The following is a 26,917-nucleotide window of genomic DNA, read 5'->3' on the forward strand; positions in this document are numbered from 1 at the left end:
GTTGGCCATTTCCTGACATCTTCCATAGCAGAGCCTGACATACTTTCTTCTGTGTTTTACTTCATATTTTGACTCCAGAAACATTCAGCAACAAAAATGCTTCTACTGACTACATTGGTTTTCTGGCTTGCTGGTAAGGACCACATCTGTGTGCCATGTACATTTGTATGTTGCCTGCACTTCATAGTAAATAGCTTATGACTATGTATTTATTTTGCATATTGCCATCTTTAATCTGACCAATGATGGAGTTCAAATGGACATTTTCAGTAATGTAAACTAAATGAAGGCATAGCAACAAAAACATGGATTACAGAGGGATTATTGATTTGACTGAACTGATTTTCAATAATGGAATGAGTCAAGTCAAAACATTTCATAATATATACATTTCATAGTATTCACAATTCTTTGTGAGTGTTTGTTACAAAGTTACAACTCATCTGTCAAAATGGCGGTGATGTAAAGTACTTAAGTAAAAATACTTGAAAGTACTACTTAGGTCGTTTTTTGGGGTATCTGTACTTTACTATTTATATTTTTTACAACTTTATACTTTTACTTCACTACATTCCTAAAGAAAATGACGTACTTTTTACTCCATACATTTTCCTGACACCCAAAATTTAAATTTTGAATGCTTAGCAGGATAGGAAAATGGTCTAATTCCAACAATTATCAAGAGAACATCGCTGGTTATCCCTACTGCCTCTGATCTGGCAGACTCACTAAATACATGCTTCATTTGTAAATTATGTTGGGTTGCAGCATGCCCTTGGCTATCCGTAAATTAAAAAAAAACAAGAAAATGGTGCGGTCTGGTTTGCTCAATATAAGTCATTTGAAATTATTTATACTTACTTAAGTATATTTAAAACCAAATACTTTTAGACTTACTCAAGTAGGGTTTTACTGGGTAAATATGATTTACTTGAGTCATTTTCTCTTAAGGTATCTTTACTTTTACTCAAGTATGAAAATTGGATACTTTTTCCACCACTGCAAAATGGAGATGAGAAAATCATAGATTAAATTGTCAGTGTAATTTACTCCAAATGATTCAAAGAACAATTCAATATTTTACTTCATGAAAGAATTTGGGCTGAATAACAAGATATATTGTACAAAAAATTCTCTGCGCTTGACACGTGCTACATAGTGATATTTGAGACAGGAAATTAAAAACTTTTCTGGGAACTTTTGTCTTGATAGATTCACTATATATACAAAGGTATGTGGACAACCCTTCAAATGAGTGGCTTTGGGTATTTCAGCCACACCCGTCGCTGACAGGTGTATAAAATTGAGCACTCAACCATGCAATCTCCATAGACAAACATTGGCAGAATAATGGCCTTACTGAAGAGCTCAGTGACTTTAAATGTGGCACTGTCATAGAATGCCACCTTTCCAACAAGTATGCCCTACTAGAGCTGCCCTGGTCCACTGTAAGTGCTGTTATTGTGAAGTGGAAATGACTAGGAGCAACATCGGCTCAGCCACAAAGTGGTAGGCCACACAAGCTCACAGAACAGGACCACCATGTGCTGAAGTGCACTCACTCCCGAGTTCCAAACTGCCTCTGGCAGCAACATCAGCATAAAAACTGTTCGTCGGGAGCTTCATGAAATGGGTTTCCATGGCTGAGCAGCCGCACACAAGCCTAAGATCACCATGCGCAATGCCATGCGTCGGCTACAGTGGTGTAAAGCTCGCCACCATTGGACTCTGAAGCAGTGGAAACGCGTTCTCTGGAGTGATGAATCACGCTTCACCATCTGGCAGTCCGACAGACGAATCTGGGTTTGGCGGATGCCTGGAGAACGCTATCTGCCCGAATGCATAGTGATAACTGTAAAGTTTGGTGGAGGTGGAATAATGGTCTGGGGCTGTTCTTCATGGTTTGGGCTAGGCCCCTTAGTTGCAGTGAAGGGAAATATTAACGCTACAGCATACAATGACATTCTAGACAATTCTGTGCTTCCAACTTTGTGGCAACAGTTTCGTGAAGGCCATGTCCTGTTTCAGCATGACAATGCCCCATGCACAAGGCAAGGCCCATACAGAAATGGTTTGTCGAGATCGGTGTGGAAGAACTTAACTAGCCTGCACAGAGCCCTGACCTCAACCCCATCTAACAACTTAGGATGAATTGGAGCGCCGACTGCGAGCCAGGCCTAATTGCCCAACCTCACTAATGCACTTGTGGCTGAATGGAAGCAAGTCCCCGCTACAATGTTCCAACATCTAGTGTAAAGCCTTCCCAGAAGAGTGGAGGCTGTTATTGCAGTAAAGGGGGGACCAACTCCATATGAATGTCCATGATTTTAGAATGAGATGTTCGACGAGCAGTTATCCACATACTCTTGGTCATGTATTGTATGTAACGTTTAGGTTGGTCAGTGGAATTCTTTCATCAACATATCATATACACTCCCCTCTGTATGTATTTGGACAGTGAAGTAACATTTTCAAATGTTGCCCTACACTCCAGAATTTTGGATTTGAGATCAAATGTTTCATATGTCACAAGTATTTGGACAAATTCACTAATAGTGGTCAAGCTATTACCTTACCAGCTATTTCTATGATTGAAAGGACACCCACTCTGTATTCAAAAGCATGTTGTGTCTCAACTGATGGCAGACACAATACAAAAACCTACGATAATATAAAATTGGGTCTAAGCTACAACATATGCGAATATGTATATGTTGATGTGGAATTTATGCATTTTAAATAATTTTCTATTAAAAAAACTTTAAAGAAATAATTAAATTAGTGTGACAACCCTGTTTGTAATCTTTTAAAGTATATAAATCTCAACGGTTTGTCATTTCCAGTGATGAAAACATGGATGTCTCATGGTATGGTGAGGTATGGAAAATAAGTACATTATGAGCACCTTTATCTCTTGAATGTTTTGGCATTCAGGTAAAAAAATTCTGCTCCAAAAATGTTTTGGTATTCAAGTCCACTTTCCAAACACTTCTATAAATGGACAAATATGGCACCTTGCATTCGGGCTCCCGAGTGGCGCAGTGGTCTAAAGCACTGCATCTCAGTGCTAGAAGCTTCACTACAGACCCTGGTATGATTCTAGACTGTATCACAACTGGCCGTGATTGGGAGTCCCATAGGGCGGCGCACAATTGGCCCAGCATTGTCCGGGTTAGGGTTTGGCTGGGGTAGGCCGTCATTGTAAATAAGAATTTGCTTTTAACTGACTTGCCTAGTTATATAACGGTTACACACATATACATACATGTGTATATATATGGAAGGTTTCATTCAAAACAAAAAGGGTTGCTGTCAAAAAGTGATTGAATTCAAATTGATTTACCCCTCTGTAACTTTATCAATAATCATGATTTATTCATGATTTTCCTCAATCGTGGCATTATCAGGATTAACTTAAAACTATTTAGAAACACCTTATCTACTCCCAGAAATAAAATTACTCAAGTCATTATTTACCATTAATTTCCTATTGGACAAGAAAAATATAAGAAACACAAACCAAAACACACTGCAAATGCATCCAATGAGTGTGAGTCACAAGCTTGATGTAGTCATTGTGTGCTAGGATATTGGAACAAATACTAGACTTTTAACTACTTTAATACACTATACATTAATTTTGTCTTCGCATGGGTGGACTAGATAGTGTTTTCATCTCTAAATGGTCAAAAATACACGTATAAAAATACCCTAAAATTAAAGATGACATTCTTTACTGTCACTTCATATGAAACATTTAATCAAAAATCCAAAATGCTGGAGTATAGAGACAAATTTATTATTTTAGCTTCACTGTCCAAATACAGTACACATGGAGGGGAGTGTAGGTATTCGGATTTTTCTAATATGAGTCTACGTTTTATAATATTAATCTATAATTATATTTCACAGGCATATGTGATGGTGTGCAGAGACTGACCTGTCCTTATGATCTAAAGGACGAGGACCTCCCCAGGGTGTGGTGTAAGGAGACGTCCCCACAGTGCTGTTCAGGCTTCAGCTTCAGCAGGGAGAGCCGGTCTTTGGATGCAGGAAGGCTGAAGGTGACTCAGGGTGTTGACTCCTTCATTGTGGATGTCCTGGGCCTGGCCCAGGGAGAGGGAATGTATTGGTGCGGTGTGCTGAGCAGGAATAAAACCATCATCAAACTGGCTGAGGAGTACTTCTACAGCAGTAAGTGTGATACTTGTTCTTGACTGTGCGCAGACAGACATCGCCAGATGATGTCTTGATGTAAGTCAAAGTAACCATGAGTGAAGAAGCGAGAACCCTGAAATGTAGCCTCAGGTACCGACACTGATAGGCCTGCTAGCTTAATTGCTATCCAACCTCAGTCCATCACAAGGTCTTGGATTACATGTGCTCTGCTGTAAATGGTCCTCTCTGATTTTTCTATGTAGACAGTGCCTTCGGAAAGTATTCAGACCCTTTGACTTTTTCCACATTTTTTCTTTCACCAATCAACACAATACCCCATAATGACAAAGCAAAACCAGGTTTCTAAATTTTTGAAAATTTATTAAATAAAAAAAACGGAAATATCACATTTAAATAAGTATTCAGAGCCTTTACTCAGTACTTTGTTGAAGCACCTTGGGCAGCGATTACAGTCTTGAGTCTTCTTGGGTATGACGCCACAAGCTTGGTACACCTGTATTTTGAGAGTTTCTCACATTCTTATTTGAAGATCCTCTCCAGCTCTGTCAGGTTGGATGAGGAGCGTCGCTGCACAGCTATTTTCAGGTCTCTCCAGAGATGTTCGAGCGGGTTCAAGTCCGGGCTCTGGCTGGGCCACTCAAGGACATTCAGAGACCTGTTCCGTAGCCACTCCTGAGATGACTTGGCTGTGTGCTTAGGGTCATTGTCCTGTTGGAAGGTGAACCGTCGCCCAGGTGTTCATCGCTCCGTTCATTTTTCCCTTGATCCTGACTAGTCTCCCAGTCCCTACCGCTAAAAAACATTGCCACAGCATTATGCTGCCACCACCATGCTTCACCGTAGGGATGGTGCCAGGTTTCCTCCAGACGTGGCGCTTGGCATTCAGGCCAAAGAGTTCAATCTTGGTTTCATCAGACCAGATAATCTTGTTTCTCTAGGTGTCTTGAGTCCTTTAGGTGTCTTTTGGCAAACACCAAGCGGGCTGTCATGTGCCTTTTACTGAGGAGTGGCTTCCGTCTGGCCACTCTACCATAAAGGCCCGATTGGTGGAGTGCTGCAGATATGGTTGTCCTTCTGGAAGTTTCTCCCATCTCCACAGAGGAACTCTGGAGGTCTGTCAGAGTGACCATCGGGTTCTTGGTCACCTCCCTGAACAAGGCCCTTCTCCTCCTTATTGGCTGGGCGGCCAGCTTTAGGAAGAGTCTGGGTGGTTCCTAACTTCTTCCATTTAAGAACGATGGAGGCCACTGTGTTCTTGGGGACCTTCAATGCTGCAGACATTGTTTAGTACCCTTCCTCAGATCTGTGGCTCGACACAATCCTGTCTCGGAGCTCTACGAATAATTCCTTCGACCTCATGGCTTGGTTTTTGCTCGGACTTGCACTGTCAACTGTGGGACCTTATATAGACAGGTGTGTGCCTTTCCAAATCATGTCCAATCAATGTAATTTACCACAGGTGGACTCCAATGAAGTTGAAAACATCTCAAGGATGATCAATGGAAAACGGATGCACCTGAGCTCAATTTCGAGTCTCATAGCAAAGGGTCTGAATACTTTTTTAAATAACATTTCTAAAAACCTGTTTTCACTTTGATTGATGAGGAAAATGTTTTATTTAATCAATTTTTGGAATAAGTCTGTAACGTAACAAAATGTGGAAAAAGGGTCATGTGGTCTGAATACTTTCCGAATGCACTGTAGAGAACTTTTGACTTAATTTGTATCTCCTCTACTCGCGTCGGCCTCAGGTTCCTACGTTTGGGACATTCTTCGCTGGATTCTGATGCCTCTGCTCCCCATGGCGATCATCTTTTCCTACTGTTACTTAAAAAGTAAGTCCTTACAACCTCCAATCATGCAATGAGCCCAAATGCATCCATAAAGTACTGCTCTTCCATTGACAAATACTGGTCCATAACATTTTAAGTAACTAACTTCAACGCTTTCTCTCCAAACAACAGGAAAAGACCAAAACAAGGTAAAGTATGACATTAAAACATTTAATTCCTGAAACAGAATAGCAATTGCCATGTAGCTACTGTTATTCAACAGCTATAACATACACCTGGTATTTCTTAATTCAGAAGGAGATGGGAGTATACATGAACATCACTATGATCTCAGATCTGGCAAAAAATAATCCACATACTGAAGAAGAGAGAACTGAGCTGGAATGATGGACATTGCCAAAGGACACACCAAATGCTAAAGGGGCTTTCAATTCTATGCTACAAAACGAGACGGCCATTACAGCTTTTTACAGTTACACAAACTGAAGTACTGTACCTCAAGAAAAGGTATTAGTCCTCCAAGAGCTAAGTGAAAAGAATCTAAACCAATAGTTTGTCGTAGCTTTCACGATTTTCATAATGGAAAAAAAAGGTAAATGCCATCTGTGAAGAAATACGTTTGCATTTATTAGGACGAGCCAAACACAGGTTCACATCCAGTGAAAATATGGAAACATTTCATGGGATGAAAATAAATATCAATCGACCTTTCTATACATTATTTTCTTATTGTACAACATAAGCCTCATGCGCCAATTGGAAATTTGCTCTTAGCATTATTTTTGCCTCATAAACCACCCATTAAATGACAACAATAGACAGACAATGCAGCAGTACTTTAGATTAATGCATAGTTTCATATTTTGAAAGATACATTTTGACATTTTAAACCAACGAATGTAATCTAACGTGACAAGAATATAATACATCTAAAAGTCTGTCTCGTCAGTTAATAAACATACCTTGTAACATTGTCGAAATAAAAGCTTCATGTACTGTATATCATTCCCGAATACCACCTGCATTTATTTTCTTGTCTGATATGAATTCATGCTGCTTTTAATTAAATTGATGGGTGTCTGTCATCATTACAGAATAGCATGGTATCGTTGCAATGTAAACAGATTTCAATGACTGCTTTCATCTGCAGTGATGCAATTACATACTAATTTTGGTGATGCAACTAGTCAACCTGCTTTAGCACACTAACACATGGGACATATGTATGTATACATTGGGAACGGGCAATATAAACCATATGTTTAAGTCAAACCAGATGACAATCAACCACATCGTACGCATTAATCAATCCCATTTGTATTTTCTCGTCAGGAAAATATGACCATGATAAATAAATACCATAGGAGAGTCGTATTAATGAAGCACGATAGTTGTCGACAGGTTTCAGTCCAAAAATAGCTGCATTCAATGTTAGTAGGCTGCCATTGAAATATCTCCAAGAACTACAGCTATTGCAAGTAATTGTATTTCAAATGGACATCTGAAGCACAGGTAAAGTTCATGGAACCTCATGAGACAGACATGATAACGGTTATGTAAAGTTAACACAAGAACAGTAGGAGCCTTGGAATGCAGCAAAAGATTAAGAATATATATATATATACTAGCAGTTCATTATTTAAGTTACCTTATTGTGTAAGCAGTTTATGACTTTAGCAATCATTCATTTCTAAACTGGTATGAGTCCCATAACAACATAAATCAAGATTATTATCTAAAAGCAAATGTTTACATATATTGTGTAGTGTGCTGCCAAGATGTTGGTACTGGCTTCTGCAACAAACAAAAAAAGACAGTATATGATCCATTTCAGAGTGACATAACATTACAGTTCACCACTAGAAGGCACCAGACATATCACATCTGTCTGAAGCTACAACCTGTCAGTTCTGATGCATTGCAGCCTTGACTTCCCGTAAGAACACTTGACACATGGTTGATAAGGATTGCAGACATGTACGTGTGTTGTATGTCACTTCCTTTTAAGGCATCTAATTAAAACACACTGAAATGTGTACTGAGGCGGTAGAAAAGGTAACAAAGGCTACATCCCAAATAGCACCCTATTCCTTATATATATATATATATATTGTGCATAGGGAATAAGGTGCGAATTTGGGATGCAGACAAACTGAAAACTACAGTCACTGTAAAATGGTGCATTGGGGAACCTGTTCCATTGTGGGAGTGGAGGGGAGTAAATTATCAAATGGAGTGAAATAGTACATTGTCAAAAATTGAAAGTAAATTAAAGTAGCAAAACTTACAACAACCATTACATCACTGAGTCGGAGAAACAAAACCAGTGGATCAAAGTAAGAGGACAATCTTCAATATGTGAAATATGACCATCAAGCATGTATATCCTCCACTATGTAATATCAACACTGTCAAGCAACCATCACTTTACAGGAATATGCTCTCAAGCAATTCTTACACCAAATAGAGGACATTCAGACAAAAACGTTAGCCCTGCCAAGCCCATTTGGAGTGGTTCACTTCAGGAGAGCATCATTTAAAAAGTTAAAATAAAATAGTAAGCAAACACACATTTTAAGTTAAACGTCTGAAAATAAAAAAAAGTCAAATCTTTCCTTAGTGGCTCTACTAATTATCATACCCAGTAGTGATCATATAGATTGTATCACACCACAGTGAGTGTCAGTCATCTCCTTCCTGTTTCTCCTCAAAGGTTAATGGTAACAAGATTGTATCTTCTACCTAGTTTCTCTTCACATTCAAAGACAATGTGTGATAGTGCTCATGGGAAGTATTATTAACGCATCATACAGCCCCAGCGGAGTCTAGATTTTTGCCTGGGAATGGGTGACCATGAACCATGGGTATGGCTTGTGGATGCTGCTTGTGCACAAATTAATCTGGTTCTAGGAACCAAACAAGTTTCAAATGACAACTTGGGTTCCGCATCTCTATAGGGTCAAGGTCCAAAAATAAGGATGACTTGGGATCTAGAGTTCTTCATAGTCTCCGCCCTCTCTATTTGCTGACCCCTCCCCTCCAGCCAAGAAATCCTCCAAGTCATCCATTTTCTTGGTCCGAGATTTCTTCTTTTTCCTCTCTTTGTCATCTTCTGTTCCGGTCTCCTTTTTCTTGTCCTTTTTATGCTTCTTCTTGCTGCTCTTCTCATCCTCCTAAGATAAAAGGTTTTTAAAACGTATGTCTACTATGCTGTATAAACACGACAGCCATATGAAAAGTCATCCACTCCCTTACCTCTTTGCTTTTCTTCTTCTTTTTCTTCTTTTCTTTTGCGGAGTGTTTGCTTTCCTTCTCTGAAAAGCAATTAATAGAATTTGAGAAATTAATGAATACAATGTAATTTTGTTTTATAATGTGATACACTTTGGTACAGTTCTCTGTCATGTGCTAGGATACTATTCTATGGTTGTATTCACTAGATGCCAAACCGAAGAAAACTGATTTAAACAGAGAAGGACTATCTAAACTCGTGTCCAAAAATAAACAATTGTTTTCATTTTACATTGCTAAACTTTGAAATACAGTATGCACTAATGAATACGTCCCTGTTCTCTATAGATTTGTGGTAGTGGACTTGCCTTCTAGGTCCTCACTGCTGTCCTTGGCTTTGGTGGCTTCCTCCGTAATGCCCAAGCCAAACAGGTCTGTCTCATTATTGCTCTGAAAGGAGGGCTTCAGGACCGGTGTGGGCTTCAGAGGCTCTGGGATCAGCGTGGCTGGAGGGATGTCATCTGACAGCTCCAGATCAGACAGTACTTCATCCCTGACTGGGAAAACCTCCTGTGGATGGATGCAGAGGGAAATAATGAAGTCCAAACTATTACAAATGCTAATATACATTGTAACCATGCATCCGAACCAAAAAGGCCCATCAAATAATTTATCGAAAATGTATTGGATATTTCACAAATTCAGCACTACATATTTTACGAGGAAAGTAATTTCAATAGGTTGACTACTCAATCTAACTATGATGACTTGTAACCTACAACTCTAAATAACATCCTTTTGACCTAGCCACCTTAGTTATCTTCTGGATGACTGCCTCCTCCTCAGACTCAAAGTCAAGATCATCCATCACGAAGGAGAGCATCTGCTCAGCAACAGGTGCCCCTGGGTCAGAGTCCGAGTCCACCCCAGGGGTTCCTCCCTTTTTCCCTCTGGGTAGGCCTGGCTGCTCCAGGGCTACTGCAGGTGCAGAGGTTAGGGTGAGGGTGATGGGCTCAGCCACCTGAGGGACAGTGTTCTCCAAGAGTTGGACAGCATGTGCCAAAGGCTCCGGAGCATGGGGCTCCATGGCACGGGGCATTATGGACTCAGTGCACGGTCTAAAACAGAGTACAAAAACATCACTTAAAAACAGAAATGTTTTACTCTTGATGACAAGAGTCATCTAATAATGTATACAATAGAAATTAGTTTATAAACATCTATAAACAGATGACAAGAAAAACAAAGAAATAGATAAGAGCTTATATAATTCTAAATGTAACAAAAGTTACTTAAATTGAAATGGTTTACTCCTGATAAGACTACAGTACATTAACGGATATGCTGGATATAAGAGGCTTACTTTTTCAGCTCTGAATCACTGTCAAGGTCAAGGTGTTCATCCTGAGTGACAGCAGGTACTGGTGGTGATATTGGTGGAGGCTGTGCTTCCACCTCCTCCTCATCACTAGACATAGTGAAGTCTTTACTGGTGAGAAGGCCTGGGGTGTTGGGCAGGGGCAGCGGGGGCTCCTTGTCATCTGGGTCCAGCTCATCCATATAACCTGCCACCATGGGGTTCCCTCTGTCCTCTCCATCACTGTAATATATGATAATAATAATACATATAGTAAATATAATAACACTGTATATACATATATACACATATACACTGTGTACACACACATATATACATATACACAGAAGTCGGAAGTTTACATACACTTAGGTTGGAGTCATTAAAACTAATTTTTCAACCACTCCACTACATTGTGCATGACACAAGTTATTTTTCCAACAAGTGTTTGCAGACAGATTATTCCACTTGTAATTAACTATATCACAATTCCAGTCGGTCAGATGTTAACATACACTAAGTTGTGCATTTAAAAAGCTTGGAAAATTCCAGAAAATTATGTCATGGCTTTAGAAGCTTCTGATAGGCTAATTGACATAATTTGAGTCAATTGGATGTATACCTGAGGATGTATTTCAAGGCCTACCTTCAAACTCAGTGCCTCTTTGCTTGACTTCATGGGAAAATCAAAGGAAATCAGCCAAGACCTCAGAAAAACAATTGTAGACCTCCACAAGTCTGGTTCATCCTTGGGAGCAATTTCTAAACACCTGAAGGTACCACATTCATCTGTACAATCAATAGTACGCAAGTATAAACACCATGGGACGGAGAGAGATGAACGTACTTTGGTGCGAAAAGTGCAAATCAATCCCAGAAGAACAGCAAAGGACCTTGTGAAGATGCTGGAGGAAACAGGTACAAAAGTATCTATATCCACAGTAAAACAGTAAAACATGTCCTTTCAGGACAACACCTGAAAGCCAGCTCAGCAAGGAAGAAGCCACTGCTCCAAAACCGCCATAAAAAAGAAAGACTATGGTTTGCAACTGCACATGGGGACAAAGATCATACTTTTTGGAGAAATGGCCTCTGGTCTGATGAAACAAAAATAGAACTATTTGGCCATAATGAACATCGATATGTTTGGAGGAAAAAGGGGGAGGCGTGCATGCCGAAGAACACCATCCCAACCGCGAAGCACGGAGGTGGCAGCATTATGTTGTGGGGGTGCTTTGTTGCAGGAGGGACTGGTGCACTTCACAAAATAGATGGCATCATGAGGATGGAAAATTATGTGGATATATTGAAGCAACATCTCAAGACATCAGTCAGGAAGTTAGGAAGCTTGGTCGCAAATGGGTCTTCCAAATGGACAATGACCCCAAGCATACTTCCAAAGTTGTGGCAAAATGGCTTAAGGACAACAAAGTCAAGGTATTGGAGTGGCCATCACAAAGCCCTGACCTCAATCCCATAGAAAAGTTGTGGGCAGAACTGAAAAAGCACGTGCGAGCAAGGAGGCCTACAAACCTGACGTAATTACACCAGCTCTGTCAGGAGGAATGGGCCAAAATTCACCCAACTTATTGTGGGAAGCTTGTGGAAGGCTACCCGAAACATTTGACCCAAGTTAAACCATTTAAAGGCAATTCTACCAAATACTAATTGAGTGTTTGTAAACTTCTGACCCACTGGGAATGTGATGAAAGAAATACAAGCTGAAATAAATCATTCTCTCTAAGTGGTGATCCTAACTGACCTAAGACAGGGAATTTTTACTAGGATTAAATGTCAGGAATTGTGAAAACTGAGTTTAAATGTATTTGGCTAAGGTGTATGTAAACTTCCGACTTCAACTGTGTGCATAACAGGTAGTCAACCTGCCACGCAGTCTCCTTGTGGAGTCCCAAACTGGGTCGATGCCAAGTTTTATTAACAATCGGTAATCGGCTTTTTTGTACACAGATTATGGCAGATTACATTGCACTCCACGAGGAGACTGCGTGGCAGGCTGACTACCTGTTATGAGAGTGCCGCAAGGAGCCAAGGTAAGGTGCTAGCTAGCATTAAACTTATCTTATAAAAAAAAATATTCTTAACATAATCACTAGTTAACTACACATGGTTGATGATATTACTAGTTTATCTATGTTGCATATAATCGATGCAGTGCCTGTTAATTTGTCATTGAATCACAGCCTACTTCGCCAAATGGGTGATTTAACAAGTGCATTCACAAAAAGCACTGTCATTGCACCAATGTGTACCTAACCATAAACATCAATGCCTTTCTTAAAATCAATACACAAGTATATATTTTTAAACCTGCATATTTAGTTAATATTGCCTGCTAACATGAATTTCTTTTAAGTAGGGAAATTGTGTCACTTTTCATGCAAGCAGAGTCAGGGTATATGCAGCATATTCCAGCTTCCTAAGTGGACAGTTTGATTTCACAGAAGTGTTTATTTTACCTTTATTTAAGTAGGCAAGTCAGTTAAGAACAAATTCTTATTTTCAATGATGGCCTAGGAACAGTGGGTTAACTGCCTGTTCAGGGGCAGAACGACAGATTTTGTACCTTGTCAGCTCGGGGGTTTCTTCCAACACTCTAACCACTAGGCTACCCTGCCGCCTCAGGTAGTGGAGTTTTATTTTTTTTGAGCAGTGTATATATATATATATACACACAGTGGCTTGCGAAAGTATTCACCCCCTTGGCATTTTTCCAATTTTGTTGCATTACAACCTGGAATTACATTTATTTTTTTGTAGGTTTGTAACATTTGATTTACACAACATGCCTACCACTTTGAAGATGCAAAATATTTTTTATTGTGAAACAAACAAGAAGACAAAAAAAAACATAATACTTGAGCGTGCATAACTATTCACCCTCCCAATATCAATATTTTGTTACAGCCACCTTTTGCAGAAATTACAGCTGCAAGTCTCTTGGGGTATGTCTCTATAAGCTTGGCACATCTAGCCACTGGGATTTTTGCCCATTCTTCAAGGCAAAACTTCTCTAGCTCCTTCAAGTTGAATGGATTCTGCTGGTGTACATTAATCTTTAAATCATACCACAGATTCTCAATTAGATTGAGGTCTGGGCTTTGACTAGGCCATTCCAAGACATTTAAATGTTTCTCCTTAAACCACTCACGTGTTGCTTTAGCAGTATGCTTAGGGCTATTGTCCTGCTGGAAGGTGAACCTCCGTCCCAGTCTCAAATCTCTGGAAGACTGAAACAGGTTTCCCTCAAGAATTTCCCTGTATTTAGCACTATCCATCATTCCTTCAATTCTGACCAGTTTCCCAGTCACTGCCGATGAAAAACATACCCACAGCATGATGCTGCCACCACCATGCTTCACTGTGGGGATGATGTTCTCGGGGTGATGAGAGGTGTTGGGTTTGCGCCAGACATAGCGTTTTCCTTGATGGCCAAAAAGCTCAATTTTAGTCTCATCTGACCAGAGTACCTTCTTCCATATGTTTGGGGAGTCTCCCACATGCCTTTTGGCAAACATCAAAAGTGTTTGCTTATTTTTTTCATTAAGCAATAGCTTTTTTTCTGGCCACTCTTCCGTAAAGCCCAGCTCTGTGAAGTGTACGGCTTAAACTGGTCCAATGGACAGATACTCCAATCTCCGCTGTGGAGCTTTGTAGCTCATTCAGGGTTATCTTTGGTCTCTTTGTTGCCTCTGATTAATGCCCTCCTTGCCTGGTCCATAAGTTTTGGTGGGCGGCCCGCTCTTGGCAGGTTTGTTGTTGTGCCATATTCTTTCCATTTTCTAGTAATGGATTTAATGGTGGGATGTTCAAAGTTTCTCTTATTTTTTTTTATAACCCAACCCTGATCTGTACTTCTCCACAACTTTGTCCCTGACCTGTTTGGAGAGCTCCTTGGTCTTCATGGTGCTGCTTGCTTGGTGGTGTTGCAGACTCTGGGGCCTTTCAGAACAGTATACATACTGCGATCATGTGACAGATCATGTGACACAGATTGCACACAGGTGGACTTTATTTCACAAATTTTGTGACTTCTGAAGGTAATTGGTTGCACCAGATCTTATTTAGGGGCTTCACAGCAAAGGGGGTGAATACATATGCACGCACCACAATTCTTTGAAATAAGTAATTTTCTTAATTTCACTTCACCAGTTTGGATTATTTTGTATATGTTCATTACATGAAATACAAATAAAAATCCATTTAAATTACAGGTTGTAATTTCCTAACAAAATAGGAAAAACACCTAGGGGGATGAATACTTTTGCAAGGCACTTTATATGGTACTTTAATACAAGATGACACAAAAGAAGGAATTTCAGTAGAAACGTCAGATTAAATTCTACGAAAATTAGAGAATGCTGGAATACTCTTTGGTTCTACCCCCTAGAACGTATAAAATAACAACTATCTATTAAATGAAACATTGTTTGCAATTCTTAAATCCTCTCTTTCCACAATTTATTCAATGGAAGCATTGAATAAATAGAGCCATCTGAAAACTCTCACCACAGATGGCCTGCTCCAGATGGTACAGTGTGCTGTAAACATAGAGCATGTTTTCCAGGAGGGAAGGAAATAAACCGTGGCAACACAGACCACGTTCTAAATGTCACCTTATTATATAGTGCACAAATCATTTTTTACCAGAACCCTATGTGAATAGGGTGCCATTTGAGAGGCTTCCAGGGATAAGAACCCCTACTCTACCACTACTTACCTGTCACTGTCCAGTGCAGGTTGGGGAACCTTAACTTTAGAGGGCAGGCTGTCCTCCAGGAAGCTTTTATCCAGACCCTCGTCTGGCACAAAGTCATCCACACTCTGAACATTAGCAGGACACACGGGGGCAGGCTCCGGCTCTGAATACAGACAGCAGTGATCAGAAGAGCCTTTGATGTGTTCCAAATGAAAACCTATTTTCTCAGTGCACTACTGTGTGTTTTGACCCTGTTCAAAAGTATTGCACTATATAGGGAATAGGGTGCCAATTGGGACTCCTCATTTGTTATTATTCAACAGCATAGACTTACTTACACTGACATTGTACAGTATCAGGCCTTACTCATCTCATGATGATGGTTTACATGAAAACAACACAGCATCATGTAAGTGTGACTGTCTGGATGTAGAGAGCAAATAGGCAAACTAAACCCTTCCTTCTTAACTCTATTGAGTTAAAAGATCAATTATTTACTTCCCTCAATATAAAGTGTTGTTCCAATGGCAGGCAGGGCAGTGATCCTTACAAGCACTTCACAAATCATTCATGAAGATATCCTGTGACTACGTTCTGGTCTAATACACGTGTATAACATGCATAGTCTAGTCCTTATCCGGGCATTTAGGATAAAATATGGGACAAAACAAACAGACAACAAACGATTAAAATCAGTGGGTGGCCGTCCTGACTGGAACATCGCCTCTGACCGGAACATTGGTCATCATTTTTTGTTCATTTCCCGACGATTCTACATGTTGAATTTACACACCATACAGGTGATCGCCAGCACTCCGCGGCCACCCGCTGCTTTTAGCCGTTCGTCTTTGCAGTGTTTATTTGCTAAAACGGAGTAGCGGAACACTGAAGCACCAACCAGACTCACCTGGCATGGTGGCAGTCACCTCTGGGGCCGGGGCGGAGCCAAAGAGGCGTGAGATCAAGCCACGTTTCTGAGGAGGCGGGGCCTGGGCAGGGCCTGATGCTGGGGGAAGCGGTGACGGTCCAGGATGCTCAGGACTCTGAGCCTGCCTCAGAGTGGGGGATTGAAGCTCAGCTGTGGGGGAAACCATCCCAGCTGCCAGTACAGGAGGTGGAGGAGAGGGCGAGGGCGAGGGGGCCTGGAGGCCGGGGACCTGGGCAGGGATGGTTGGCTGATGAGGGGTGCCAGGGCTAGAGCTGCCAGTGGAGGCCCCGCTTGGAGGAACGGTAGGGGACTGGGAGCCCGAGGAGGGGCTCCGGCCGTTGGCTGGACCAGGAGAACCATAGCCTTTACTGCGGGTCTCTATGTTCTCCAAGAAACTGCAAAACAATGGGTGCTGTGCTGTTAGTACTGGCAAAACGGTGCTGAAGGAAGAAAGCAAGAAACATCTAAAAACGTGGCTACAAGTGTTAAGGATCAAAACAAACTGATACACAGAGGGAAAATATCGCTGAACATGCCAAACAAACTGATACACAGAGGGAAAATATCGCTGAACATGCCAAACAAACTGATACACAGAGGGAAAATATCGCTGAACATGCCAAACAAACTGATACACAGAGGGAAAATATCGCTGAACATGCCAAACAAACTGATACACAGAGGGAAAATATTGCTGAACATGCCAAACAAACTGATACACAGAGGGAAAATATCGCTGAACATGCCAAACAAACTGATACACAGAGGGAAAATATCGCTGAACATGCCAAACAAACTGATACACAGAGGGAAAATATCGCTGAACATGCCAAACAAACTGATACACAGAGGGAAAATATCGCTGAACATGCCAAACAAACTGATACATACAAAATATCACATTACATTTCATAGTTTTGATCCTCAGTCTCCTGCTGCACGGTGAGCTCCTCCAGAGTGGCGTCCATGTCTAACTGGTTGGTCTCGAGCTGCCGTAACAGAGTCTCCCTCTGTAGAGATCAACAGGGGGTGGCTGGGAATGACTGACCATGAACCAGAGCACTAACACTCCTTTCAAAAGAAAAAAAGAAACCCTTTCACAGGGTGTGCCTGTGGTATTTCTGATCAGACTTTCCCGACCTTCACGAAATTCATTGGGGAGGCAGGTAGCCTAGTGGTTAGAGCGTCGAGCTGACAAGGTAAAAATCTGTCGTTCTGCCCCTGAACTAGGCAGTTAACCCACGGTTCCTAGGCAGTCATTGTAAATAAGAATTTGTTCTTAACTGACTTGCCTAGTTAAAAAATATATATATTTAAAAATAAGACGGTTATGACAGTAGCAAAGCTATACATATCACAATACAATGTAGTCTAAGCTAGAACTAACCTGAAGTTGCAGGAAAGGAATGTTGAAAAATCTGTGTAAATATTTCAAACCAAATCCATTCTTCATAGAGGCTTCAGCGTAGTGAATATAGGAGGAACCCATGGGTCTGCAAGAACCATAGAAACCATCAGTCAAGTATATGGACACATTAACCATTGCAAAATTCTGGTAGCTTTACCCCAATTCCGAAGTGTGCTTATTCCCTGCTGATTCCAGGAATAATCCAACAGGGATTTCTTCAGGACTCAGGACATTTTGGTAATGTTATCACAACTGTTTAACCCTAATAAGACTAAAACAGAGAGAGTTAAATTCACTACCTATTCAGATTAGCGATAACCTGGCGGATGTCATCAGGTAGAATGACACGGTGGTCACCCATGTCCCTGTGGTTGCCTAGGACACACACTGGAACATGAGTGGGTACTTTGGGCAGCTCTCTCAGGATGTAGTTGAATGTCCTGCAATGACATAAAAAAAATAAAAAACTTTTTCACATTGTTCTGCTTTTGAAGCTAAGCAGTTAGAAGCCAGCCAACCACTGTGGGCTAAGTGGTTAATAGCCACCCATGCACATTGTTTAATCAAAGCTCATTGATTTGTTAATTGAACCATGGCTATGTTCCAAATGTCACCTTATTGCCTATGTACCAGAACCTTATGGGCCCTGGTCATAAGTAGTTCACTTTGTCGGGATTAAGGTGCCATTTGGGATGTACTCCATGTTGATATGGACAATACTTTTGCTGTTGTTGCTATAAAGTATATTGTCTTTCAACATAAAAACAAAGGATAACAGTACAAACAAAACATCAAAATTGGGGAAGGGGAGGTCTCCAAAACTGTTCTTGAATGTCCGCCATTTTCAAGATGATATGGAGTGGAAACCTTTCAGAACAGAGCAGTATATACTACGAAACAAGCTAGATCTACTTGGGGGTTTTCTAAAGCTAACCAGCTTCAGTTAGCTTCCCATTCCAGCTCAGGCTTCGTCCTACTACGACGGTGGATATTGCTCGTCTGCCTGCGGTTAACTGTAGCAGGCTTGTAACAGCGTGTGCATGTCGCACATGGCTAGTCGAACACCGAACTCTTCACTGAGACCATGCTGAAACGTCAACCCAATACCAGTCAGTGCCAGATTTTAATTTGTGCCGAAATCAAAATGAAAGAAAAATATTCTTGCAAATTCAGCAGGCTATGATGTGGAATAGGCTTTAAACAGTACCGTATTTATTTTATAATGTATCGTTAATACCGTCTTTGATGTGCTTATCAATGCACGAGCACCTTTCCCCCACTTCGATCACTCCTTCTGTGGAACAGCTTGCTGCGTTGTGGCCATAGAGATAAATCCATTGAAGAGCTTTGGATCTTCCATAGACAAATATTCCATTGAAGGGTTTTGGAACCTCTAAACCTGGCAATTTTACTGTTAAAAGCATGGGTACGCTATCGCCGCTAGTCTCGATTTGAATCAGAACCGTCATTTTCTATGGGTTTAAGTTTGGAAAGCAAATGCTATCATTAAGTGTCATGTGATGGGTATTTTAACATTACTTTTTTTTTTACACACAAAAAACATTTTATTAATAAAACCTTTTAAATCAGTCGTCTTCCTTAAATGAGGGGTGTGATAACACAATCTTTGAGAGAGCTATCTAAGCAGCTAACCGATCGCTGCAGCTGTACACAGCCCATCTGTAAATAGCCCATCCAATCTACATACCTCATCCCCATTTAGTTTTTTTGCACACCAGTATTTCTACTTGCACATCATCATCATTCGCTACTATGGCTTATTTAATGCCTTACCTCCTCACGCCATTTGCACACACTGTATATATTAGAGGTCGGCCGATTAATTAGGGCCGATTCCAAGTTTTCAATCGGAAATCGGAAGTCGGTATTTTTGGGTGCCGATTTGCCGATTATTTAAAAATATATTTTTTTAAATATATTTTTTAATACCTTTATTTAACTAGGCATGTCAGTTAAGAACACATTCTTATTTTCAATGACGGCCTAGGAACGGTGGGTTAACTGCCTCGTTCAGGGACAAAACGACAGATTTTCACCTTGTCAGCTCAACCTTACAGTTAACTAGTCCAACGCAATAACGACCTGCCTCTCTCTCATTGCACTCCACAAGGAGACTGCCTCTTACGCAAATGCAAGTTGCTAGCTAGCATTAAACTTATTTTATAAAAAACAATCAATCATAATCACTAGTTAACTACACATGGTTGATGATATTACTAGATATTATCTAGCGTGTCCTGCGTTGCATATAATCTGACTGAGCATACAAGCATACAAGTATCTAAGTATCTGACTGAGCGGAAATAGTCCTATAATAACTACAACCTAAAACTTCTTACCTGGGAATATTGAAGACTCATGTTAAAAGGAACCACCAGCTTTCATATGTTCTCATGTTCTGAGCAAGGAACTGAAACATTAGCTTTCTTACATAGCACATATTGCACTTTTACTTTCTTCTCCAACACTTTGTTTTTGCATTATTTAAACCAAATTGAACATGTTTCATTATTTACTTGAGGCTAAATTGATTTTATTTATGTATTATATTAAGTTAAAATAAGTGTTCATTCAGTATTGTTGTAATTGTCATAAAATTTTTAAAAAAATTAAAAAATAGTCTGATTAATTGGTATCGGCTTTTTTGGTCCTCCAATAATTGGTATCGGTATTGAAAAATCATAATCGGTCGACCTCTAGTATATATACTTTTTTCTATTGTGTTATTGACTGTACGTTTGTTTATTCCATGTGTTACTCCGTGTTTTTGTTTGTGTCGTACTGCTTTGCTTTATCTTGGCCAGGTCACAGTTGTAAATGAGAACTTGTTCTCAACTGGCATACCTGGTTAAATAAAGGTGAAATTAAAAAGATTAAAAAAGAGGGAGGGTATGTGATTTCACTGGTCCTCAACTCATGGCTCAGACACTTCATTCAAGATAAATGGAGTTAGCGCTGAGTTAGCCTGCCCCAGAAGAATTCTTTGCCATAGAAATGTACCTGGCTAAAAGGTGAGCCACTTTCGTAAAACCGGTTATCCCGAGTTGAAAGTTACCTCAGTAACTACTCAGACCCGATACCCCTCAGCGATAAGTATAGTTATAGTTAAATATGCTTTGGGTGAATAAATATTTACTTTGGAGATGACTGCAACTATTTGAATACAGATCCCCAAAAAGTATTACTTTTTAAAACTATTTGAATAAAGATCTGAGAAAACAACTACTTAAAACGAATATTTGAATACAGATCTGAGGAAGTGAATACTTTTCTGAAACTATTAGATTGGCTGCCTTAACTAATGGCAGGGCTGAATCTGGAACTGCAGGTTGAAGATAGATTGCAATAGTATAGGTTGTGTGTGCTTGTCATTCTGACAGTCATTTGATCTACACAATACATTTCTATCTGAACATTTTGTAAATGTTTCTGAATGTTCATTGCCCCAGATATACAAATCAAGTCAAATCAATTAACCAATGATATTTTGTAAAGATAAGTATAAATACGTTGTGACCCTCAACTACTGTATGGGGCTCTATTTTAACAAACCTAATGACAGTGGTTTAAAATACTTTTAAAGTAAAAATACTTTAAAATACTACTTTAGTTATTTTGGGTATTTGTACTTTTCTAGTTATATTTTTTTACAACTTTAACTTCACCACGTTCTTAAAGAAAATAATGTACTTTTTACAACATACATTTCCTCTGACACCCAAAAGTACTCGTTACATGTTGAATGCTTAGCAGGACCGGACAATGGTCCAATTCACACACAGAAAGAATATCCATGGTCATCCCTACTGCCTCTAATCTGTCCGACTCACTAAACATACATGCTTCCTTTGTAAATTATGTCTGGGTTTTGGAGTGTGCCTCTGGCTATCCGTAAATGGAAAAAAAAGAAGAAAATGGTGCTGTCTGGTTTGCTTAATATAAGGAATTTGACATGATTTATACTTTTACATTTGATACTTAAGTATGTTTTAGCAATTACATTTACTTTTGATACTTAAGTATATTTAAAACCAAATACTTTTAGACTTTTACTCAAGTAATATTTTACTGGGTGACTTTCACTTTTACTTGAGTCATTTTCTTTTAAAAGGTATCTTTACTTTTACTCAAGTATGATGATTGGGTACTTTTCCCACCACTGCCTAACGCAATGGTAGATCTTAGTTCTGGCGGTAGTGCTATAGGTCCGGAGATGTCCGATTTTTTGTTTGCTTATTTGCTAAATACACTATATATGCAAAAGAATGTGGGCACCCTTTCAAATTAGGGGATTCGGCTATTTCAGCCATACCTGTTGCTGACAGGTGTATAAAATCGAACACACAGCGATGCAGTCTCCATAGACAAACATTGGTAGTAGAATGGTCATAGGATGCCACCTCCCCAACAAGTCAAATTTCAGCCCTGCTAGAGCTTCTCCGGTCAACTGTAAGTGCTGTTATTGTGAAGTGGAAACGTCTAGGAGCAACAACGGCTCAGCCGGGAAGTGGTAGGCCACACAAGCTCACAGAACGGGGCCACCGAGTGCTGAAGCGTGTAAAAATCGTCTGGTTGCAACACTCACTACCGAGTTCCAAACCTCCCCCGGAAACAACATCAGCACAAGAACTGTTCGCTGGGAGCTTCAGGAAATGGGTTTCCATGGCCAAGCAGTGGGGCACAAGCCTAAGATCACCATGCGCAATGCCAAGAGTCGCCTGGAGTGGTGTAAAGCTCGATGTCATTGGACTCTGGAGCAGTGGAAGTGCGTTCTCTGGAATGATGAATCACGCTTCACTATCTGGCAGTCCGACGGACAAATCTGGGTTTGGCGGATGCCAGGAGAACGCTACCTGCCCCAATGCATAGTGCCAACTCTAAATTTTGGTGGAGGAGGAATAATGGGCTGGGGCTGTTTTTCATGGTTCGGGTTAGGCCCCTTAATTCCAGTGAAGGGAAATCTTAATGCTACAGCATACAATGACATTCTAGATGATTCTGTGCTTCCAACTTTGTGGCAACAGTTTGGGGAAGGCCCTTTCCTGTTTCAGCATGACAATGCCCCGTGCACACAGCGAGGTCCATACAGAATTGGTTTGTCCACATCAGTGTGGAAGAACTTGATTGGCCTGCACAGAGCCCTGATTACCTTCATTAGACTATTGATAATGCCTAAAAAGACAGCGTATAATTCTAATCAAATTTGAATAAAAATGCCTAAATACAGTTACGGGCACCATAATTGCTCCCTGTGGGCGTATAATACAGACAATCCCATTTAGACTATGGAGGGTTTTTACGCACATTCAAACTTTTCATAGGACTTGGACAAAGATCCAATATAAAGAGAAAGGGGGGGGATGTCCACTCACCATTATACTGCTCCCAAATGTAATGTTTTATAAACATCATAGAACCATCTTACAGATCATATTTGCACTTCTGCAGAAATAGGAGCTAAATTGCATAGCATTTGAGCCATATACATTCTCACCATAAACCCGCGGATGGTGAATCTTTCTAAGTTTGTTTTTTGTTTAATTTGAATAAAAAACAATCACTGTTTGAAAACAACAACATTTTCTAAACAGGATCAGGTCAGAAGCATGATGTCATAAATCGCATCTCTAGTTCCATGACTGTAAGGCAATGTGTGCACACTTAGTCCTAAGGGCTATTCGGCAAGAGGCATGGATGTTTGTCCTATCCATTGAAGTCTATTAACCAGTATACAATAACCATACAACAGACCTAGTTATAACAAACATGTAGCCAATCTAGTTTTTAAAATGTTTTACATTGATTAAGTAATTGGCTTCGTCTACACACATTGAATTCGCATTTCGAAAATGCACTGCATGTTCGAGCCATGGACAATGGGACCATTGTCAGCTACCATCGCTGTTGATATGGCCTGTTAGTGACTTTGCCATGTGAAAGGTAAACAAACAAACAGGCAAATAGCCAATGCTACAAGCGGATTCAACACCAAGGACATCGATTGTAATTCCCGCGATTTGACAGTTAGGTCCAACTGATGAAAATGGAAGATGCTATTTTTTTTAAACAAAATGATAAAGGAAAAACAAAACAATAAACAGTATTTTGTAATAACTTCATGTTCCTAAACAGACTTCCAACAGTCACTGACGCCTTTCATTCAATAGGCATTGCGCAGTGGCCTAATGAGTCCAAACTTTTCACAGAAGCTGGACAAAAATAATGTCCAGTATAAAGAAAAAAAATGAAATGCATGCTTTATATGATGACATAAAACATAAATGTATAGTTACAGTAAACTCAAAATGTGGCCATGGATGTGTTACTCATTTTAAGTTGGATGTTACATTAGTTTGTAAGATATCCTTAAGTTAAGGCTATTTACTGTATTACAAAAGTAATATTGCAAACAAATATCAACATTTAAAGGAGATGTATCCACTGCTTGATAGTTCCATCTGAGCCACTGGCTTAATCACATTCTTAAACGTTTATTTCTGGTTGAATTGTGTTTGGTTTTCAACACAACTAAATATCAACATTTGAAGATGTATCTTTTATTTGGATAGATCCATCTGTGCCACTGACTTAGTCTGTCTTTATCCCCAGTTTGTCTAATTAATATGTTCGATTCAAGTCTTCATCTCAACCAAAAATCAAAGTTAAAGAATGGGATTAAGCCAGTGGTTCAGATGGAACTATTCAAGCAGTATATACAGTGCCTTCAGAAACGATTAATTCCCCGTTGTTACAGCCAGAATCCAAAATGGATTAAGGACACAACTCAAATATTTCCACCCCTCCCACCTCAGCGAGCTGATATAAGACAAGTAAATTACCAACCCTGGCACCAGGATTGGAAAATTGCAGAGCGCTGGCTTTTACGAGTCAAAATTGCCAAAGAGCGTGTTTTTGACTCAAGTGCCGCCTTAACGCCAGCCAAAAATAGAGCCCTATGACTCTTTCAACATGCCACGGAAAAGGTTGAAAGCTGCAATTAATTTTAAAATACCTGAAAATAATTCAAAGTTGGATGCTTAGCAAAAACAACTTCGAACCTCTTTGTCTATCTGAGGGGAAGTGTTCTTGTTTAAAATACACACTATACAGTTGTTAAAGGAATGGTTTACACAGAATACAAACTAACATGATTTTCTACCTACCTTGGCTGCAGTTGATTCAACAAGGCAGTTTTGGGACATTTTGTTTCCTTTTGACAATACTGTGTTACTGTTATCATTCTCATAAACACTTAACATTAAACTGTTCTTGTGCCTGTGTAATAAAATTGTAATTACTTTTGGAGCAACATTTTATTAGTATGTTGACATAATACTATTTTATTTCCATAGCAATGAGATGTTTTTGTAACTACTGTACACAAGAGAAATAGTGACTGTTCCGTATTCCACTTGTAATAACTATTATGTAATTATAAAGCAATTTTCAGTACTATGTAATAACAATGTTGCTATTGTAACAATAACAATGTTGCTATTGTAACAATCACAAAAAGTGATCTACTGTAATGTTGAGGTGATTTCATGTCCCTCATGTATTTCATTCTATGCTATATTGAGATCCATATCTAAGAGCCCTCTAAACCATGTGCTTATGATCATACTGTATATTTAGACTAATTCAACTGTTGTCATTTTTGGTTCTTCATCAAATATTTGTCAGCCAACAAATACATATGTTTTTGTTTTCAAATAACCTGACTATTATTTGGTTTTCTGAGAGGTATTCAAAATATGTTCTAATATTACTTGTTTTTCTGAGATCTGTATTTGAATATCAAAGAAAATAGTTGCCTTTTAGTTGAAACTATATATAAACTATATTCGATTACCTTGACTATTTGAAAAGTCGGTATTTTCAAATAAACTACAAAATACAAGTATTTTCTGCCCAGGTCTGAAACCTTGTAACTAATGTATTGAATGTTTGTATAATGCACGACACCGACTCTTACCATTGCTTGGTAATGTCAAACATCATGATCACACCGTTGCAGTTCTTGTAAACATCGAGGAACTCTGCATCCAAGGCCACTTCGTCAGACTGCAACAAATCAAGTGTTATTATTTAGATTGAACATGAATGAGTCTTATGAGAATGTGACCTTTGTTTACATCTTACTAGCTACTGTACAAAAAAAGGCCCCAGTGAGACTCCTTAGATGACCCAAATAAAGAAAAAGACATCTATTGTACTCTTAAACATTATCAGCATGTGATAATCACCTCTTGGGGTTCATTCTCTACTTTCAAAGTGTCCCCTCGCTTTTTACCTCTGCCTGTGGGAAAGCAGAATGTCAAAAAGCTGCAATTCAAAACATAAAACTGGACAAAACATTGAACTATTGCCTTCAAGTGTAACAATGTGAGAAAGCCATACCATAGAAATAGAATGACTAGAATGGGTAACCCCATTCAAATAAATGGGGCTAAAATAAATGGTATTCTCGTTCTAGTAATTATATTTATATGAGCCATACATACAGTATGATCACACGGGGCGGCAGGGTAGCCTAGTGGTTAGAGCGTTGGACTAGTAACCAAAAGGTTGCAAGTTCGAATCCCCGAGCTGACAAGGTACAAATCTGTAGTTCTGCCCCTGAACAGGCAGTTAACCCACTGTTCCTAGGCCGTCATTGAAAATAAGAATTTGTTCTTAACTGACTTGCCTAGTAAAATAAAGGTAAAATAAAAAAATAAAACACATGGCATTTATTTTAAAACATAAAAACTTGAATCCCTTTATTTTATAGCTTTGATGTTAGCAAAGCGCAGCAAATACAGCAGTAACAGAAGCAGAAAAGCTGTTGTTATATTTTAACTGGCAAACATACTCAATTCTGTCCTTTCAAAAAGTGAGTCAAACCTTTCTTGACTGTAGCGCCAGGTTATTGTACACAGAGTAGTCAAACAGAACATTTTCTAGCAAGCAATCAGACATATTTCTATTTCAGCCACGCTGCAAACTAAGCAATGACCAACCTTCACTGTGTTTGCATTCAGATAACACAGAAGCACAAGAGGGACAAACCCACCGCACACAAACAAATAACTTCTAGGAACTACACACAGTGATTCTCACCTACACCCTCAGGGAGAGGGTATTTTTGGCCTGAGGCAAGTGCAAGAGAGGAGCAAGAAAAACAACATTAATATAGTGAGGAGAAAAAAAAATCCACAGACAGAAGACTCTTGAACATTTCTGAAAATAATTTGCAACAGGCACAGATGGACAATGGGATAATACAAAATACATGGACATT

General features: G+C 39.6%; 2 protein-coding genes across 3 annotated transcripts in view; one reads left to right on the forward strand and one right to left on the reverse strand.

Annotated features, from left to right (window-relative positions):
- On the forward strand, positions 1 to 6,977 carry si:ch211-102c2.4 (uncharacterized protein LOC568178 homolog). The gene is made up of 5 exons (XM_065011688.1): positions 1 to 133; positions 3,913 to 4,194; positions 5,931 to 6,014; positions 6,144 to 6,160; positions 6,267 to 6,977. The coding sequence occupies exons 1-5, from the start codon at positions 97 to 99 to the stop codon at positions 6,357 to 6,359; spliced, it is 513 nt and encodes a 170-aa protein (XP_064867760.1). The 5' UTR covers positions 1 to 96; the 3' UTR covers positions 6,360 to 6,977.
- The window catches only part of rabl6b (RAB, member RAS oncogene family-like 6b), a 27,896-nt gene continuing 7,555 nt past the window's right edge, over positions 6,577 to 26,917 (reverse strand). Inside the window, exons 5-17 of one of the 2 annotated variants that reach the window (XM_029638260.2) lie at positions 26,737 to 26,766; positions 25,881 to 25,933; positions 25,610 to 25,698; positions 17,913 to 18,053; positions 17,593 to 17,698; positions 17,112 to 17,215; positions 16,185 to 16,600; positions 15,299 to 15,440; positions 10,567 to 10,803; positions 10,015 to 10,321; positions 9,572 to 9,773; positions 9,228 to 9,286; positions 6,577 to 9,145 (exon numbers count right to left, since the gene is read on the reverse strand). In XM_029638260.2, the coding sequence (XP_029494120.2) occupies positions 8,963 to 9,145; positions 9,228 to 9,286; positions 9,572 to 9,773; positions 10,015 to 10,321; positions 10,567 to 10,803; positions 15,299 to 15,440; positions 16,185 to 16,600; positions 17,112 to 17,215; positions 17,593 to 17,698; positions 17,913 to 18,053; positions 25,610 to 25,698; positions 25,881 to 25,933; positions 26,737 to 26,766 (2,069 nt within the window). In that variant the 3' untranslated portion in view covers positions 6,577 to 8,962. The remainder of the gene's footprint in view (positions 9,146 to 9,227; positions 9,287 to 9,571; positions 9,774 to 10,014; positions 10,322 to 10,566; positions 10,804 to 15,298; positions 15,441 to 16,184; positions 16,601 to 17,111; positions 17,216 to 17,592; positions 17,699 to 17,912; positions 18,054 to 25,609; positions 25,699 to 25,880; positions 25,934 to 26,736; positions 26,767 to 26,917) is intronic. The other variant, XM_029638261.2, reaches the window with a different exon arrangement.

Source organism: Oncorhynchus nerka, linkage group LG27, assembly GCF_034236695.1.
Source record: "Oncorhynchus nerka isolate Pitt River linkage group LG27, Oner_Uvic_2.0, whole genome shotgun sequence".
Classification (NCBI taxonomy): domain Eukaryota; kingdom Metazoa; phylum Chordata; class Actinopteri; order Salmoniformes; family Salmonidae; genus Oncorhynchus; species Oncorhynchus nerka.

What these genes read in the sequence shown, in the direction of transcription:
- si:ch211-102c2.4 (XM_065011688.1), top strand. Translation starts at nt 97, where the DNA reads ATGCTTCTACTGACTACATTGGTTTTCTGGCTTGCTG. An exon ending in ATTGGTTTTCTGGCTTGCTG is followed by an intron (nt 134 to 3,912) that starts GTAAGGACCACA and finishes TATATTTCACAG; the next exon opens with GCATATGTGATGGTGTGCAG. An exon ending in TGAGGAGTACTTCTACAGCA is followed by an intron (nt 4,195 to 5,930) that starts GTAAGTGTGATA and finishes CGTCGGCCTCAG; the next exon opens with GTTCCTACGTTTGGGACATT.